The sequence below is a fragment of the Penicillium diatomitis genome (genome assembly GCF_028827545.1).
Source record: "Penicillium diatomitis strain IBT 30728 chromosome Unknown utg000005l_segment0_segment0, whole genome shotgun sequence".
In the NCBI taxonomy this organism is placed as follows: Eukaryota; Fungi; Ascomycota; class Eurotiomycetes; order Eurotiales; family Aspergillaceae; genus Penicillium; species Penicillium diatomitis.
Window position 1 is genome coordinate 3,500,971 of NW_026623177.1, and position 18,836 is coordinate 3,519,806.

At 50.2% G+C, this 18,836-nt stretch overlaps 5 protein-coding genes across 5 annotated transcripts; 1 reads left to right on the forward strand and 4 right to left on the reverse strand.

Moving 5' to 3' along the window:
* Nucleotides 1-832: 832 nt before the first annotated feature.
* N7539_005634 (aminophospholipid-translocating P4-type ATPase DRS2) lies at nt 833-4,985 on the forward strand (the record flags this gene model as incomplete). Its single annotated transcript, XM_056935236.1, has 2 exons — nt 833-4,072; nt 4,134-4,985. 2 exons carry the CDS (start codon nt 833-835, stop codon nt 4,983-4,985), a joined length of 4,092 nt encoding a protein of 1,363 aa, XP_056790430.1.
* Nucleotides 4,986-6,479: 1,494 nt separating this feature from the next.
* On the reverse strand, nt 6,480-8,495 carry N7539_005635 (type-X family DNA polymerase; the record flags this gene model as incomplete). The annotated part of the gene is made up of 1 exon (XM_056935237.1): nt 6,480-8,495. One exon carries the CDS (start codon nt 8,493-8,495, stop codon nt 6,480-6,482), a length of 2,016 nt encoding a protein of 671 aa, XP_056790431.1.
* A 481-nt stretch (nt 8,496-8,976) lies between these two features.
* Nucleotides 8,977-10,685, reverse strand: N7539_005636 (HoxN/HupN/NixA family nickel/cobalt transporter; the record flags this gene model as incomplete). The annotated part of the gene is made up of 6 exons (XM_056935238.1): nt 8,977-9,730; nt 9,789-10,067; nt 10,124-10,209; nt 10,276-10,348; nt 10,427-10,437; nt 10,497-10,685. 6 exons carry the CDS (start codon nt 10,683-10,685, stop codon nt 8,977-8,979), a joined length of 1,392 nt encoding a protein of 463 aa, XP_056790432.1.
* A 1,687-nt stretch (nt 10,686-12,372) lies between these two features.
* Nucleotides 12,373-13,362, reverse strand: N7539_005637 (uncharacterized protein; the record flags this gene model as incomplete). The annotated part of the gene is made up of 1 exon (XM_056935239.1): nt 12,373-13,362. The coding sequence occupies one exon, from the start codon at nt 13,360-13,362 to the stop codon at nt 12,373-12,375; it is 990 nt and encodes a 329-aa protein (XP_056790433.1).
* Nucleotides 13,363-16,639: 3,277 nt separating this feature from the next.
* Nucleotides 16,640-18,037, reverse strand: N7539_005638 (uncharacterized protein; the record flags this gene model as incomplete). Its single annotated transcript, XM_056935240.1, has 4 exons — nt 16,640-17,089; nt 17,172-17,380; nt 17,453-17,819; nt 17,903-18,037. 4 exons carry the CDS (start codon nt 18,035-18,037, stop codon nt 16,640-16,642), a joined length of 1,161 nt encoding a protein of 386 aa, XP_056790434.1.
* Nucleotides 18,038-18,836: the final 799 nt, after the last annotated feature.

Consider the following 18,836-nt stretch of genomic DNA (forward strand, 5'->3'; position numbering starts at 1 on the left):
GTAGATAGGATATGAGATTGCAAGTGAATAAATTTTCGATACATCGTAGTGCCGATAGTACCGTACTGACTTCCCATATCTATATCCCACAAATGGGCTGATACCTACGTAGGTAGATTATTTGCTATCTCTCAATTTGTCGGAGAACATATAGGAGGTTATACTATCTATCTGTGAGGTAAAGGATAAGAAATCAAGGAGAGGTGCCTCCAGTTCGTAGTACTCAGTATATAGATGATTTGACAATGCACCGTACAATTAGAACTAATTCGAGTGCCTGGTTAGACAACCTGGACGGGAAAGCATATGTCTCTAGTCACTAGTACATTATAGTAAAGCAAGCTTATCATTCTCTCAAAGAAAGACAAGCAGGTTCTTTCTTTTCAGCCTAGCTTACGTACCAAGTTGCGCAGCATCGTGGCAATCGAGCAGCGTAGATCCGTTGCTGGAAGTGGTTTACCGCCCGCGCCAGAAAAGCGGGACGACGCGGCCCAGACGGGATCAAGTCAACCAGCACTCAACCAACGAATCGACTCTATTCGGGTGGAGGAAACAAGAGCCCAGAGCTAACCAGACTATGACTGCCTGCTCAGCCTCCTCCGGTCTCATTTTGTCCACCTTCCACTTCCTCCGTGTTTGCGTTCGTCGTCAGAACTTCTCCTTGGTCCTCCTCCCGACTAAAAGAGTCCTCTTCTTGAGCTCGTGAACCGCTGTCTCGCCACCCGTCATCTCGGGCGCAAATATCCTGCCAACGTAATCGCGATCCGCTCAATGCCTCAGGGGCATCGTCTCCACTGCACTCTTTGAAGCTGTCAGCTTTCCCCGCGGCAGCATGGCCAGTGGTCGGCCACCTGGACCCGAACATGTCGCTGGCGACGATGATCTGCTCTTGAGCTCCAGTCCAAGCCCGGGGCCGGTGTATAATACCGGTCAGCCCCCGCCAGTTAGCGATGAGCACCTACCGCAGTTTATAAACCAGCACAGCAACCAATCCCGTCCATCAATATCCAATGATCAGTTCATCGGCGCCCAGGTCCAACAACATGGCTCCTATGCCTCGGGTACCTCAGGGATTGCGCCTCAGAGCCGATTTCTCCAAGAGTCACATGGGGCAGGGTATCGGTCAGAGTCGCACTCCGACCTCGCCTATGGACAAGAGCCGATAGACCGCTACGACTCCAATCTGGACCACTATGATTCCCACTATGATCAAGCCCAGTACCACGATGGTGGAAGCTACTATGACGATCCGTTCGAGCCGCAAATCCCCAGTGAAGGCCGTGTCCGAAAGGCGAACGAGCGCAATAGCATTTTCGGCTTGGGAGGCGGCTTGGTGGGGAGGGCCAAATACATGTTCGGGATGGGTCCGCAGTACTCAGAAATGGACTTGCCACTAACGGAGGCTGGCGCGAGGCGAGCGACCGTGGACAGTACAGGGCAACCGGCTGCAGCTCCGAAAGCGCATAAGAAGGCCGGCGCATCTGGCTTGACCTCTCTGTTTGGGCGTCGCAAAGTCGATCCCGCAAGCCTGGGTCCTCGCATTATTCAAGTCAACAATGCGCCGGCGAATGCAGTACACAAATTCATCAGCAATCACGTCTCAACCGCCAAGTATAACATTGTCACGTTTGTCCCGAAATTCCTCTTCGAACAATTCTCAAAATATGCCAATCTCTTTTTCCTGTTCACCGCTGTCTTGCAACAAATTCCCAACGTCTCTCCGACCAACAGATTCACGACCATCGTTCCATTGGCTATTGTGTTGCTGGTGTCGGCCATCAAGGAGTTAGTTGAAGACTATAAACGTCGAGTGTCCGACAGAGGGTTGAACTACTCCAAGACCCAAGTGCTCAAGGGCTCCTCCTTCCACGAGACAAAATGGGTGGACGTGACAGTGGGAGATGTGGTTCGAGTCGAGTCTGAAGAACCGTTCCCCGCAGACTTGGTATTGCTGGCCTCATCGGAGCCCGAAGGTTTATGCTACATCGAAACGGCAAATCTTGACGGCGAAACCAACTTGAAGATCAAGCAAGCCATTCCCGAGACCGCCCATCTGGTCAGCCCCAGTGATCTCAGCCGCCTAAGCGGTCGCGTTCGGTCCGAGCAACCAAACAGTAGTCTATACACCTACGAGGCGACATTGACGATGAATGTCGGAGGCGGCGAGAAGGAACTCTCGCTGGCACCGGATCAACTACTGCTCCGCGGTGCAACCCTGCGAAATACGCCATGGATCCATGGCATTGTGGTTTTTACCGGACATGAGACCAAGTTGATGCGGAACGCGACCGCTACACCCATCAAGCGGACTGCTGTCGAGCGCATGGTGAACGTCCAGATTCTCATGCTCGTCAGCATTCTGGTTGCTCTGAGCGTCATCAGCTCCGTTGGTGACCTTGTCGTCCGGCAAACAGCATCGAACAAGCTCGCTTACCTGGATTATGGATCCATTAACCCAGTGAAGCAATTTTTCATGGATATCTTCACTTATTGGGTCCTATACTCAAACTTGGTTCCCATTTCGCTTTTCGTCACGATCGAGATCGTCAAATACTTCCAGGCCTTCCTCATTAATTCTGACTTGGATATGTACCATGACAAAACCGATACACCTGCTACATGCCGCACGTCATCTTTGGTGGAAGAGCTTGGTCAGATCGAGTACATTTTCTCCGATAAAACGGGTACGCTTACTTGCAACATGATGGAGTTCAAGCAATGCACAATTGCGGGCATTCAATATGGAGATGATGTTTCGGAAGACCGTCGAGCTACCGCCGACGATGATGGCGAATATGGCATTCACGACTTCAAGGCTCTTCGCAAGAATCTTGTCTCCCACCCGTCACAGGGGGCAATTCAACAATTCCTTACCCTTCTAGCGACATGCCACACCGTCATTCCCGAATGGAAAGGCGACGATCCGTCCCAGATCAAGTATCAGGCCGCTTCTCCCGATGAGGGTGCTTTGGTCGATGGAGCCGCGATGTTGGGATATCGCTTCACCAACCGCAGGCCACGATCAGTGATCTTCACCGCAAACGGTGTCGAGCAGGAATACGAACTACTTGCTGTTTGCGAGTTCAATTCAACCCGAAAGCGCATGTCAACCATTTTCCGTTGTCCGGATGGCAAGGTTCGAATCTACTGCAAGGGTGCCGACACGGTTATCCTAGAACGCTTGCATCCAGATAACCCAACTGTCGAGGTGACCCTGCAACACCTTGAAGAGTATGCCTCTGAGGGATTGCGAACCCTGTGTCTCGCCATGCGTGAGGTTCCCGAGGACGAGTATCAGCGCTGGAATCAAATCTTCAATGCTGCCAATACGACTGTTGGGGGCACTCGTGCTGACGAGCTGGACAAGGCAGCAGAGCTGATTGAAAAAGATTTGTATCTCCTGGGAGCCACCGCGATCGAAGATCGTCTTCAGGATGGTGTTCCGGACACTATTCACACCTTGCAAACTGCTGGCATTAAGATTTGGGTTTTGACCGGTGATCGACAGGAGACTGCCATCAATATTGGCATGTCGTGCAAGCTCATCTCGGAGGACATGAGCCTTCTAATTGTCAATGAGGAGACCTCGCAAGCGACGCGTGCGAACCTGCAATCCAAGATGGACGCAGTCAAAAGCCAAGCTGTGTCAGGCGACGTCGAGCCTCTAGCCTTGATCATCGATGGCAAGTCCTTGACATTCGCTCTGGAGAAGGACATGGAAAAGCTATTCCTTGATCTTGCTGTTATGTGTAAGGCGGTCGTCTGTTGTCGTGTCTCTCCCCTTCAGAAAGCGCTGGTTGTCAAATTGGTGAAGCGTCACCTCAAGTCGCTGCTTCTGGCGATTGGCGACGGTGCAAACGACGTTTCCATGATCCAGGCCGCCCACGTTGGTGTTGGTATCAGCGGTATGGAGGGTCTTCAAGCTGCTCGTTCAGCCGATGTGGCGATTGCGCAGTTCAGATTCCTCCGAAAATTACTGCTGGTGCATGGTGCCTGGAGTTACTCTCGTATCAGTCGAGTCATTCTCTACTCATTCTATAAGAACATCACATTGTACATGACACAGTTCTGGGTAAGTTCTCTCGTGACCCCTATCTTCGAGCCGCGTTTCGCGTGTTTAATCATTTGATTAGTATTCGTTCCAAAACGCCTTTTCTGGTGAAGTTATCTACGAATCTTGGACCTTGTCCTTCTATAACGTGCTTTTCACCGTTTTGCCTCCTTTCGCCATGGGAATTTTCGATCAGTTCATTTCGGCTCGTTTATTGGACCGTTATCCCCAGCTATATCAACTTGGCCAGAAGGGCGTCTTCTTCAAGAAACACAGCTTCTGGGCTTGGGTGCTCAATGGGTTCTTCCACTCCCTGCTCCTCTATCTTGTCTCCGAATTGATTTTTCTCTGGGATCTACCGATGAGCGACGGCAAAGTGGCCGGCCATTGGGTTTGGGGGGAAGCCCTCTACACCGCTGTCCTTGCGACCGTGCTCGGCAAGGCTGCTCTGATTTCCAACATCTGGACCAAGTATCACTTCATCGCCATCCCCGGCTCCATGGTTCTTTGGCTCGCCTTCCTTCCCGCTTATGGGTTTGCTGCTCCTGCCATTGGATTCTCTCGCGAGTACTATGGTACCATTCCCTTCCTCTTCAAAACACCGGTCTTCTATCTCATGGCGATTGTCTTGCCGTGCATCTGTCTCATGCGTGATTTTGCCTGGAAATATGCCAAGCGCATGTACTATCCTCAGCACTATCATCATGTGCAAGAGATCCAGAAGTACAACGTCCAGGATTACCGTCCACGCATGGAGCAGTTCCAGAAAGCCATCCGCAAGGTCCGTCAGGTCCAGCGTATGCGCAAGCAGCGCGGCTATGCATTCTCGCAGGCCGACGATGGTGGCCAAATGCGAGTTTTGAACGCTTATGACACGACTCAAGGTCGTGGACGTTACGGAGAGATGACCAGCTCAAGACATCCTGGGCAATGAAGTCTCCCAATGCATTGGGACACCAATCTTTGTGATGATGTTGTTGCCTTTCTCTTTCTTATTCCGCTCTTCCGCCTCTCTGCTGCATGATTCGCTGAGATGTCTGTGACGATATGTATCTAGTTTTTGTATCAACCTTTTTTTCCCATTTCGCTGTACCCCCGTTCTGGTATTTATCGCTAGCCGTGGTACGTGATTTGACCATGGCGGCGTATTGACATACTTGACTATGTATGCCTCGAGCATGGATCTTCAATTGAAATGACCTCGATGAAATGGAACCAGCATGCTAGAGAGTCTAGAGACATGCATCGGAGACGGCAAGCGTACCCGTATGCCCGTAGAAAGTCATACGTATCTGTAGCAGCTGAAATGTATGACCAGCTTTCCAGTCACTATCAAGTCTTAGGTACAACTATGTCTTGCAAATTTGAGAGCCGATTTGCACCCCGGAATTCTATCCGCAAGAAGGGCTAGATGACATCTCCGTGCAATGGCGCAACTTATGCGGCGAAAACGATCCCGTCATTTCACGCCAAGATAACGTTGATATTTCGGTTGGACCTCTTACAAAGCTACGCCGAGGGTGCGCCGCACTCGAAAAAGAAATATTTGGGCAGAAGAAATACACTAGGCATTTTTGCCCGGGCCTGGCGGAGCGCCAAATTCAAATATTGAATATAAAGCGCTAGCTTTTAGCGTTTTCATACTAAGGCAGCCGTGGCCTAGTCGTAAGGCGTCCGTCTCCTAGTCTTCAAAACACTCAAGTGAACGGAAGATCCCGGGTTCAAATCCCGGCGGTTGTGCTTTTTTTATAGTGGTCCATTACACTTCTATCAGGTATTTTCTAGGCCGGTCGCGGGTTCAGTCAGACGTATGAAGTGAACCCAACGATTGATGAGATTTATTTTTCGGGTTATTTATTCATCGATACATGAGGGGATATTTTTCGTAAGCACAACGAAAACATGCACCACGAGAAACCGTGCCGTCCACGTCCCATGTCGCGAATGCCTGGCAACAATGACCACGTTTCTACGCTAGCTCAGTACCCTATAAGAATATTGGACTGTTTTCCTCTAGTGTGATTGGTGCTGTCTTCTGGCGACTTGTCCCTTTGTAATTCACAGGCGTCGTTTAGCAAGATGTCAGATAATTTAGAATGAGCGCAAGTCTCACTTTTGGTCACGATGCGTCAAGGCGGACAATCACCGCTTTGTTTTCAATGATCCAGGCTCATGTTTGAAGAAGTATCCTGGGTAGGGTTTGGGTCTAGTCGGTGCAAGCGTTACTTGTAATGAGGATCGAAGTGATTCCAGCGCCCTCCCGACCATGAGACGGGTTCGCGTGGAAGTAATAATCATGAGAGGTATGCGTATTCATTGGGTCGTAGAATCCTGAAAGTCTGAAGTCATCAAGCAAAAGCCCAGTGTAAGTACTTTGCCGTTGTATGTGATCGCGTGAAGAGTGAACATCTCTAAGAAATTTGCACACTCAGCGAGTACATCTTTCATGAGGAGGCCTCCATCCTATGCCGAGTCGTTCCATGAGCAATCGCTCTCGCTCTTGCCATGTTTCTCCTCCTTCCTCCAGATCCATCACTCGGCCTCCTGCGGTGCGCTGACGCACGCCGCTAGAGTCAAACTTCCATCCATGCGCCTTCTTCACGTATCTTCTCAGATCTCGTTCAAAGGTGGTATCGCCTGACCAACCCAGAATGGCGCAACCGACGGTCTGCCAAGGCGATATGATTATGTCCACGCGACGATGTCTATTTGGATTTTTCTTGAGAGACTTGTCGAACTCGGGATCTTGCCAGACGACTAACGCCTTATCAAGAGTGTCAAAGTGTCTGCCAGGCTCGTCTCCTCGGTACGTGAGGGTTTGTTGGTCGCGGTGCGTCGCAGTCAAGTGAAGGGACAATGTATGTGTAACATATTTCTCGGTCTCAAGGCTAGCCACGAGGTCAACAATGAGGCTCTCGGTGATAGTCGGATCGCGATGCGTAACGATGACATCCACGTCGCCGCTCATTTCTTTTCCTCGTCGATAGCCTCCAACTAGGACACATTCAATGTTGCCTTTTGCTTCGGGTCGCACCCTGTTGGCATGGTCACGCACGGTCTCGGCAATGATCTCTGAGTCACGACGAGACACTCCCTGTAAGAATTCATCGAAGAACTTCACCCCGATTTGCTGTACACGAGACAAAGAATTCCACCCATGCTCGACAATATCGTCCAGATCCCTCCATCCGCGATGGTAGTAGAAGTCTCTCGCAGTCTTGACGCCAACTCCCCATATCAAATTGAATTGATTCAGGACTTGAAGAACAGGATCAGTCTCCAAGGCGTCGGCTGCACTAATATTTCCATCTTCATCCGTGTGATTGCAAGTTCCGCGCTGCTGATACTCTGCAAAGAGATTTGCAATTTTGACTTCGCATCCCGGCAATGCGAGAATCTCACTTGGCCGCTTGATGACGTACGGATATGCTGCAATCGCTGCGATGGAAGTACTATACGCACGTACACCAATTTCATCTAGAGTTAGTTCCCTGATGCGACGAATCTTCACGAGCTGAGCGATGAAGTCCTCATTTGGCGGGTGCAAGGGTGCCGAGCGCATGCATGCATAAGCAACTCGATCGCGCACCCAATCCGGCTGTGGAGGCAAATTAGCCACCTCGTCATGTTCTGATGTAGTTTGCCGATATAGTGTTGGGACCTGACGCTGGCTATCTTGTCCGCCAGGAGGCTCTTTGGAGCGTCGAAGATTAGAATGCTGAGATGAGGCTGCAGAAGGCTGCGAGAAAGCATCTTCCTTTGCACGTTGCAAGATTCCGCTTCTGTTCTGTTGCAAGGGCAATGTTACTGCTGGCGGAGCAAGATTTGGGCCAGCAGCTGGTCTCACAATCTTGCGTCCCCTGAATACCACAAATGAGTTTCGCGGAAGGACTCTCCCAGCTGCAACGGATTGATGAAGCCAGTCTAGTGAGAGTAGCGTGACGCTGTCTTTTGGTTCAGGTACTTCGGTGGCTAGTGCCAGATGTCTGGCTGGATCATGGCGACTTCGCACTCCATCCTCTTCGGATTCGGACTCTGTGCCGAGATCAACGACCTCAACTCCTGCAGGCGGTCCTGGATGACCCGGTGACGTCTTTCTTCTTTTCGATGGAGGCTCGTTGTCATCATTCATGAGAGTGGAGCGCTTTGTCAGATCTGGAAGCTCTTCGGTCCACAGCCCTCGGGAACGCAGCTCAAGTGCACCTCGTTTTTTCTGGGCTACTTTTCCCAGAACGATGCCAGCCTCGGCGATATCATAAGTCAATGTTCCTCCGTTCAAGACTACTGTGTTCTCGATGCTGTCAAGGCGATCTATCGGTAGATGAGTGGGGAGTATGAAAATGGGCGGCTGATTCGAAAATATCGTGGTTTGCGGCGCCTCTTCCCCATCTGCATGGTCATTGAGCGGATTTGCAGTATTTGCGGACAAATTTGGCTCTGACATGCTGACTCTGAGGTGAGGGGGGAGTTAAACTTGATGTATACATTAGGATATCTCTTTGAACTCGTTGAATTTCTCACACATCAAACACATGTGCAGAGTTGAGTGTCGTTGTGCGGAAGTGGATCCACAGCAATTTGATGCGATCACGAGGTACGGTTACATGAGCTGGGTCAGCGAGTATCACAAAGTTCAAGGATCAAGTGACTGGGTTTATTACTCCGAGGAAGCTAGCCACCGATCTCTCTGGATGATTGATAGGAGGAATTTGAAACAAAATCAAATGTCTCGTGGGACAGTTCGAAGACCGGTCTAGCCTGACGTCACGAGATGACTTGATGCCTGAGGCCTCAGTTTCACGTTGGGAGAGTTGAAAGGGTCATATATTGACTAGGATGTAGATCATTCGTTCTGAAAGCCCACAATAGAGTTCAGCAGAACAGGGCGATAAAGCTACATGAGACTTGTGTCGTCTGAAGACTTTTCAGACAATTTCGTCTCCACCACGGTGATCGTTGGTTTCCTTGATAGCTACCTCCGCTGCCGCACCCTTCCCGACCTCGCGTGATAATGGCTTACCATGACCTCCAGCTTCATGGACAATGTATTCGTCCTCTCCAGACTGTGAGAGCACAGTGGGACTATGCACCTCATCTTGAGTGACCGGTCTCTTGTGGCGACGGCCCATCCACCGTTTCCACGGCTTGAAAAGCAGCACGCTTAGTCCACCAAAGATAATGAAACAGCCGCAAATGGATCCACCGATCACATCATAGTAGTCCCCGGCGGTTTGCACACCGTCCCAGAACTTGCCCGTTGCATTGGTCACATTCAAGATCATTGTGAGGAGCTGGATGACTCCGATAACAATGGCCACGATGACGGTCAGCGTAGTGAGAACGATTGAGTAGTACAGGAATGCAACGGGATCGCGATGATTGTCCTGAGACTGAGGTAACTGATCCTCGTCAGTGTCAGCAGACACTTCGGATACGGAGTCTGTCTGCTTAGAGGGGAGGAAGTTTGCAGATGGCTGGATGTAAAGGGAGAACATGAGCGCGCCATCAATTGTGTCAAGCAGACACATTCCCGCGGTGAACAGGGCTGGAAGAATCAAGATGACCCAAAACGAGTTGCCTTTGGCTGCCTCTACTGAAGATATACCAAGCAAAGCAATCTCTGAAGATGTGTCGAAGCCAAGTCCAAAGAGAATGCCCAAGGGGTACATTTTCCACGGCCTAGTAAACGGCGTTTAGTGGACGTCTCTGTAGCATTTTCCTACCGAGCTAAACTTACCGATCGATCAATTTGAACATCTTCTTCAACACGGAGAAGAGAATGCCACCACCTTCAATTTTCCACGCTTCGTCCTCATGACCCTCCGGCAACGCATAGACTTTTTTCATCTGCTTGATTAATTTGTACAGGATGTATGCGTTCATAATGCCGAGCAAGATCAGGAACGCGGCACTGACGGAACTGCCGATAATACCGCCGATCCGACTGAAACTGTCAAACTTGGAAGAGACGGCGGCAGCAGTAGCAGCCACCACAATTGAGGTGATGATCACAATCCTAGCTGAATTTAGTGTACTGCGACTGTATTCTCTCACGATCACAGGAACACGTACGTGGAGTGACCGAGTGAGAAGAAAGTGCCCACAGTGACTGGCTTCTGCCCAGTGGCAAGCAGTCTCCGAGTCATCAAGTCAATCGCCTGATGGTAGTCAGCTGATGTTCACTGGAGAACCCAACTTTAGAAAGGTATGCAACTCGGACCTACCGAGATGTGATCTGCATCAAAGGCATGGCGCAGTCCGAGAGTATAGGCGAGGACAGCAGTAGACACCAACTTGCTAATCACAACATCAGCTTACAGAACAAGCTGTGTACCGGCCAATGTGGTCGTTTCAAAGATGCCTGGAGCGACGTACGGGTGATAGCGCTGTATTGGTTGTTAGCCAATTCTTTTGTGAATTCAAGGATGAAACGTGGAAAGCCTACCAATACAATGGCTGCCGCAACCCAGACAATGATGTTAACAAGTGCGATCAACATAATGATTCCGATAGCCCGCAAGGGAATCTTTCGAATTCCTGGTATACGTCGATGATGATGTTCGGCCTTGTGAATGAGCGGCGTCAGACTCCAACTTCGACCGCCATCGGTGCGACCGTCATCAGAGCTTGCCATCTTCTAATCAATGGAGATCCTAACGTAAAAGGTGAGACTTGGGCAGAAGGACTGTGATTGTGAAGGAGCTTGTAGAGATATCCGATTATCTCGTCCAATTCTGCAGTCGGCTTTTAGGCGTCCCCGATAAGTTTCGTCCGCAAGAGACACCAGTCGAGGGACTAACTACTGTCTTTTAATCAGCCGCTTCAGCAATGAAGATGGGACCGGCTGAAGCTGGCCGAGATGAAGATCTTATAGCAATCCAATTTGAATCAGGCTCAAGCCGATCAAGGGAAAATTTTTCCATGAACGCAGGCTTATCGCTGACCTATCGCCCAGAACCCCAAGCTCCTCACAAGCTCCGCCGACGGACGCGTTGCTCTGCCTAGTCGAGGGGTCCTCTTCATGGCGGGGTTGCGGAGATAACCGGCCGCGTTGGGTCTGGGCACAAGCTTCAGCTCCCTGCGGGCATGCCGGTTTGTCGACCAAACCGGGATGAGTGACGAATTCTCTGGTCATTACCCCAAGACTTTTAGTCCTATGGGACTGGTATGGACTTGACGATCCTTCAGCGTTTCATGCCAAAAACCAACATGAGCTCTTGTCTGCACCGTTCATACTTTCTTGCACACTAGAAAATCCGTCCACGTCAAGCAGTAGTACAACAATAGCGAATGACCTGTGCCACGCACTGTGATAAGAATAACGTGACTGTGTCTCGGCGGAAGCCAAGCCGGAGCTACTTATCATCACGTGACATGGCGGGGCGGCGGGACACGCCGAGCTCGTCGCAGTGGAATCTCAACAGAGAGATTGATAGGAAAATCTTGGACTTCACTGGTTCAAAGGACCGGAATGACTCATGCGGGACATTTCAGTGTGGTAATTCAACGGCAAACCCTCAAATTAGCCGACGGTCACCCTTAGCGAAGTTTCGCTTCGGGGTCTTCTCCATCTCCGGAAATCTGCATCGCAGATGCCCAGCCGAATTGAAGAAGGTTGTCATGACTCTGTCACGGACCGAAGCCGAGAAATCAAAGCTTCACTTGGCACAGGCCAAGTGCAGACACGCCGATTCAGGAGAGCGGACCGGGTCCTCAATGCCGGACAAAGTAATTGGGTCAAGGCCTGAACATCAGATACCCGGCTGCTCGGCAGTGGGTCCGAGATCAGGATGCCGTGGGCTCTGATGTGGCTCATGGAGGTGACTTTAAATTTTCACGCGCGACAAGCCCGCGTCGCGTTGAGTCTCACAAGCCAGTGTCCGCCAAGCACTCGAATTCTTGACTTTGAGGGAGGGTTCGAACGTGCATGGTCGGAGGTTGTTCACTTTCTCGAGCCGTGCTCAAGATGAGTTGCCGTGACTGAGATTCGCCAATATGTATGTCTGGCGTTTGCCCAAGACTGTCAGTCATGTGGTAGATTGGATGGGTGGCACCTCGCTCGCCCTGATTTTATCTTCTATTTTCTATCCATATGCTTGTATGGCAACAGGAACTTGGAATCTACGAACATCCTAGCGAGATGGAGACTCTCTTGGCAAAGCACGAACTTGAGACGGATTGTAATGGAACTGACATTGTGGCTCAATGCTTCTGTGACCTTGGCGGTGATTTCTCATAACCAGGGTACTGCATTACTATGGCCACTGCACTTGAACCTGAAAGTCATTGCGAGGTATGCTAGAGCACCATGCACCACGATTCTACACGGTGAGCCTGCGACTCCAAAGATATTCATAGTCCGCCATGGCATCCTGAATCAACTGTTGTAGCTTTGCCGCCACAGAATCCCCAAACTCGGCCCTCCATTTGACTGCTTCCTTTTCAATTGACAAGCCCTGTAAAGTTTTGCCCGCAACGATGCCGGAAGAGGCCAACAGTGTACTGCGAAAGCGACTTTCCACGGGATTCTGAGGCATATTCTCTGGGGTCGCAGCATCCCACTGGAACTGAACCTTGCCAGCATCGAGGCCCACAAGATCGCAGAAGTGACGAGGCACCTCACGGTTGTTGATAATGTCGTCTGCGTCCAGAATAATTGGTGACTTCTGTCCCTTCCATGCGGCAGTGTACCAATCATATAAGTTGCGAGTCCATCGCAAAGTGCAAATCGCCGTCATGTCCACCACGTGATCCTCCAGCTTTTTGGTCGAGAAAGACATCTTCGCACGGAAGTAAGACGGGAACGCCAGCGCTGGATGCCTGACGAGGAAAGTGGGCACGCATCTTAGTAGAATTGCGTCGGGCAAGACAGTCTCATTCCTCGGTATCCCGGCCATCAGCTGGCCGACAGGAGAAGCTTCATCTTTGACCTTGAATGGTGCATCAAGATACTCTTGGCCATGGACATAGCTGGCCTGTACACGAGGGCAGATCAACCATGGCGCGTGCTCCTTGATCACCGCCCGCTTTCCTTCGGTTTCGGCCCGATCGATAAGACCCTTGAAGTTGTCGTAGCACGACTGAATTTTGTCTGCCATTGCTTCCCATTCTTGCTCAGTCCATTCTGCTGGAAGCCGTTCTTGTAACTTGCTCTGGCGAACATGATCACGTGCATCGTAGAAGAAGTAACCTCCACTCTCCGCTGCGACAGTATTTGGTTGTTGAGGCAACGAAAGAATACGCACGAGGAGATTCGATGCAGAACGTGGATATGTGAGGAGTAACAATGGCGGCTTGTTCTCAATTGCCATGGCTGACAATGTATCGCTTGATCAAATAGTTTCTGCGAATGCAGACCCGAAGCAGAATGGAAGACTTTCTTGAGAATACTCTTCAGATGATGCTCATTTTTGACGCGGGAGGGTACTGCTCAAGAGTCCCAGTGAGGATCTTTGTAGCAACCTCAGCGACACCGCTGCACACTCACATTGTTCGCGTATTTCTGCAGGCCGTCTCTTGTGCAACACCCCTCGCAGGTTTCTCCTACACCGCATTTGCTGGAGTCATAGGGACTGTGAGCTCTTCGACAACATAATCCACAATGATGGTGCCTCTTTTGGAATCGTACATTATCCGTCTGCAACTCTGCATTATATCGACACCTGGCCATGTGACTGATCATATTCCTTGGAGAAAATCGGAGCGGTTCTATCGGGCCGCAGATACAGTCGTCGTGCATCTCATTTACCAGGAGGTGCATTGAATGGATCTCGTGAACATCGGGGTAAAGGATCAAATGGTCGGAAACCCCTAGAATTAGCAGCATTACCGAGTTCAATCCTGGTTCACAAGACCGTCACTGGGAGATGCTTGGAAAATGAAGTTGCATGCGAAAGTCGCATGGACGGAACCCTCAATGCTGTCAAGACCGTCCTGGTGGTGGTATCTCACTGCATGCATTGGCGTCACGATCAGCAAATTGAGAACGCAGATTGACCAAACTGTGCGAAGCTTTGGAATCAACGGTGCCGTTGCTCACATGGTATTACCATTGGACCAAAAGGTCTATGCCAACCCATTCGATAGAATGGTTTGCCATGCAACGGTACATATAGTCAGATGATCGCGCACCCGCATCATTGCGGCATGCCTCTGGGATCACAGCTTGAGATGGATCGGATTGTGTCTTGAAGGAAGCCTTTCGGACGTAGCTTCCCTAAATTGTCAGCAGGAGCGTCGATCCAAAGGCAGGCTGGCAAGACTTGGGCTTCCACACTATCTTGCGAATTCCATGCCCGGAGAGGTATGGCCTAACGAAGTGTATTTGTACTGGAACCTCAATCCCATCATGGACATTGACTTTCCAAGAAGGGCCGTCCGCCTCAAAGCTGTGCCGCGTTCCCCTTGATGTATTTCAAGTCATCGTGATCATGTGCATCGGGAAATAGAAAGCGGGCGCAGCTTTATTGATGTCATTTGAGTTTGTGCAGACGCAACACGCTTATTGCGTGTTAATTTAAAGGTCTTAGGGTTGGAGTTATACGGGCTGGAAAAAGCTTCCCCTAGTCAAGTGGTGCTCGAGCCAGAGGTTGGCCGAGGAGATTCGGATGGAAATACTGCCAAAGTTCAATTGGCGAGATCAATACCCTGCGCTTGAGCATTTAATTGTTGGCGTCGGGACTACAGTAGACCGTCAATCACGTTATGCTGAAGCGAGTCGACCAACAATTGGAGCAATTGCCCGATTAGGTAGCGTGTCATCTGGTAAGTTCTCTTGTCATTCGTATTCGGACGGGATCCAAGACTACATCATGGAGATGAATGCTCTCTACCTCGATATTCAGTGCACGTAAAACTAGAGTGTCGACGCACCAAGACTCGGGCCCGATAAGGTTTGACATTCTTCGGTAGAACCACTCTCGGCATGCCCAGTTCTTCGGCCAAAGGGTTTCAGCCCCTTTCCGGTCGCAGACATGGCTACTGTTCGACTATCTTCGATGAAGGATAGCTCGGTGTGTGCACCGCTACTATTTCCACCGGATCCAATCCGTCATTCCCTTGGTTGAGGCTGAATGTGTACATTGGAACCACTTTGCCTTACTCACAGGTTGGGATCCTGTTCGGAGTTTGCCTCGATTTGACTGTACGTCGTTGGTCCAAGGGCTCCGTGAGTATGTGATGAAAAGCTGGTCCCATGGCAATTGTTATTGCTACAGTAGTTACGTTAGTAGTGAGCGAGGTAGTAGGAAGTAGGTACTATTCATTTAACTACCGTACTACAGTCTGCTATCTATATTGTAACATTCAAACCATTCGTTCCATTGATTGCAAACATCCGTCTACGCAGTCCCAACACACTGGATCTGTTTCTAGTTTGAATCATGTCTGAAGGCCCAAGGCGTATGCCAAATGATGATCGCCCGGCACTTGTCCGATCGCCAAGTTGGTGAGTTGGTGGCACTGTAACCACCAAACTAGTCTGTGGGGTCCATTGCGCCTCTCGAATCCTTCTTCGAAGGATTTGCTCAAACCGGATGGGAGACACGTTGATCTTTACTTGGCATTCACGTTTAGACTCCGCCAAGTGCGCGCTGCACCGCTGCTCAGGGTTTGGCTTTTTTTTTTTTTTTTCTTTTCTTTGTTTCAAAATGGCATTCTTCTTACGCGATCTAATCGTCATGTCGACTGGTTTTTGGAGCGATCATCCTTTGAACCCTGCAAGTGCAGTCAGTAATGAGTAGACCAATCCTATTGCTCTGCGTAGAATCAAATTCGCCCGGGTGGACTTTGCTTCGCACAGAGGGCTTCTCGTAGGATAAGGTACTTTACCTGCGGAGACGCGAATGCTAGTCGATGTCAAATATTACATCTAGCTGCCGCCGACGGTCAAGTCAATCCCCTTACAAACAGTATGTACTTCAGAAAAAGTTCCAAGTTACAGTTGTAGACATCCAGTTGTACTCGAGAATAGTCCTCGTCATCCTTTTCGGAAACCAATCATGACTGGTCCGTCGAGACATGCCAAGCATACACACGTGCCCTAGACTGCGGTGCGACGGCCCAAGGCTGCAGATCATTCCCGCTAGGGTGTTTGGTAGAAAATTACCCGGTGGCGTGGCTTGAACTTTAAGACCCTCGTACTTTTGTAGCCTCATGAGAAAGACTAAACTATCTCCGCAGCCCTGTCAACTTGGCTGATCCAGAGAAGTGGCGAAAGAGTCTCTTGGCTTTGCATGTCACTTGGTGCGGTCTATCGTATGGGTTGCTCTTTTCTGTTGATCTGCGTAGCGATTCGCCAACCATGCGAATAAAGCAAAGATAGGAGTCAGGGGAAAGAAGAAACATATTAGTATTGATGATTCTTGGGAGAAGGTCGCTAGACGGTGGATATTGTCAAACAGAATGGATATAATGAAAAAAAGTCAAACATGGAAATCGGACCGTTGAGATCGAAAATGACAGAACGTCAATGCCACGAGCCCGGGCCTGCAATTGGCATGAAAAAGGGAAACGAAAATAAGAAGAAAACGTAAAGGAAGCGGATGTTTGAGAGTCCTCCCTCCAGCATACAACACGTGAGCGATCAAGTTACATTGCGTGCGTGGTCCCTCGAGCGTCCCATTGATTTGGTGATGAAACTCGAGTCGGTTGCGGTGCTCGATCTCTGTTCCATTGCTCGGTTTGAACGATAGTCTCAGAAACGACCGTGATCTCCTTTGACGTAGGTTCGGGACTGGTGAGAATGTGTTCGTCACTGCCCCATGCTGACACTTGAGTCTGTGTGAGTCCCTGGGCATGCTTGCCCTTCTTGGTGATGCGATCCGCATGGCTCGCCAGAGTTTGCCGACCGCGACCGGAGAGAGGGTAGGATCGTCCATTGGATTCCTTGCCAGAGGAGGAGAAGAGCTGGGAGAGACCGATCTTCTTGAAGCCTCTTCGAATCAGGGGTTGAATGATGGGTAGATTAGAAACCACGATCGAGACGAATGTCTCGCGACAGGCCCATTTGGATCCGGCGACAGCACCTTCTGGTCCAGCCTGTTTGGATGTTAGTCTGAGACCGTACGATATGTGTTTGCCCTCGCGAAAAGCGTGCGGGATGTGCGCGCGATATACTTACAACGCTGATCATGACTGCTCGAATAATAGAAGCGGTAATGACAAAGGCCGCACCAGAAAAGAGTCCCATGAGAGGGATCTTCTGCTTCAAGCTGATCTTAACCTGCCAGAGCAGGGGAAGTGGGATGGAAAGTAGGTAGAGATCAGTGACGATGTTGAGTAGCACGACGACTAGCACATAGACTGGAGATTTGGCTGGCTGACAGACATCTATGCAATACCCGGTCAGTTGAGTTGATGATACAAAAAGCGTCGAGAACGACCGCTTGCGGATTCACTTACCGCCAGGATCAGGATTGATTTGCCAAAACGCATGGAAAGGTTGACAGGACAGAAGAAGAGACAGTTGCGTTGCGAGCCATGTAATGCCGAGGATAACGTATGCGATGCGAACTCTCTGGGGCAGATTTTGTAGACCGGTCGTCAATCGCGAGTAGAAGACCGCCAGCGCAAACTTGACGAGCCATAGAATGGCCACATACAGTGACCATCCCAGAACTTGAATCTTGGAACCGGCGACGCGATTATTCCATTCTTTGGAATTGGGGACAATGGCCTGTCGCTCTGAAGGCGAAATATAGCTGTTCGTTAGGCCTTCATAATTGGCGCCGACTAGGTATGCTGCGACCGTTTCGAGAACGAACACAATCTGGTTGGATATGCCTGTTTAGTACCCTGAAGGACAGCCATCGACAGTCATGTCGAGTCTGGAACTCCAATAGGATCACATACCCCGGCTAGTGGCATAAGATAGTCATCCAGTTGAAAGCCCTTGGGCCCAACCAGGCTCCATCGAACGTAGATTCGAATGATAATCACCACGAGAGCCAAAGCTAAGAGCGTCCATGCTTCGACGTTTTGCGCCATGGCTCCCGATGAGCATTCAAGCCGCTATCGATGTGTTTCGAAGAGATAGATGCAAGTCGAAGTGCAAGAGGCTCGCTTCACATAGATAAACTCTTCGCCATATCGACAAGAGAACTCCTGAACAATTGTCCGACAAGTCTGATACCGCTGCAGTGGAAAGGAAAAGAAAATTGGTACATACTATACTTTTGAACCACGGGCGTGAATGGACCCTGACCTTTTCCTCCCGCCCCGGTGGAGAAGAGTTCCACTTGTTCGTCTTCATCCTTTGCCTGGTGCAGGGGCTGAAATGAGAGTTAGACTCGAGTACGGTCCCACAAGGCCAGGAAATTGAGTCGTCTGTGGACTTGGGACGCCTGGCGATCTGGTTCCTCGTGTGCTGATTTTCAAGTCGAGGCACGGGAAAAGCCAGGTGGTGAATGGAATGCAGAGGTTCTCGTCGATCTTGGATCTTGGAATTGGCGTGACGATGGAACACGACCCTGAACCACGGGTTCGAAGGTATTGTGACCTCTTGATCGCCTGCTAATTCTCGAGATGTCTCGCCCAGGGGGAACGCAGAGGGGCTCGCTGGGCTTGGCCAGGTTACCCAAAATTGCAAGGATTTGATGGCTCCCATGAAAATTGTGCGTGAAGCATCGCACATGGTTTGTCTGTCGAGAAAGATCAAATCTCCTTGTACTTGGGCGGTGGGACCTTGAAAATAGCAGAGACAGACACCATTTTTCTCCCACAACAAGGACCGTAGCAATGCGGCCAATGCCGTAGCAATGCTTCTCCGATCGTCGAGGGGCAACAA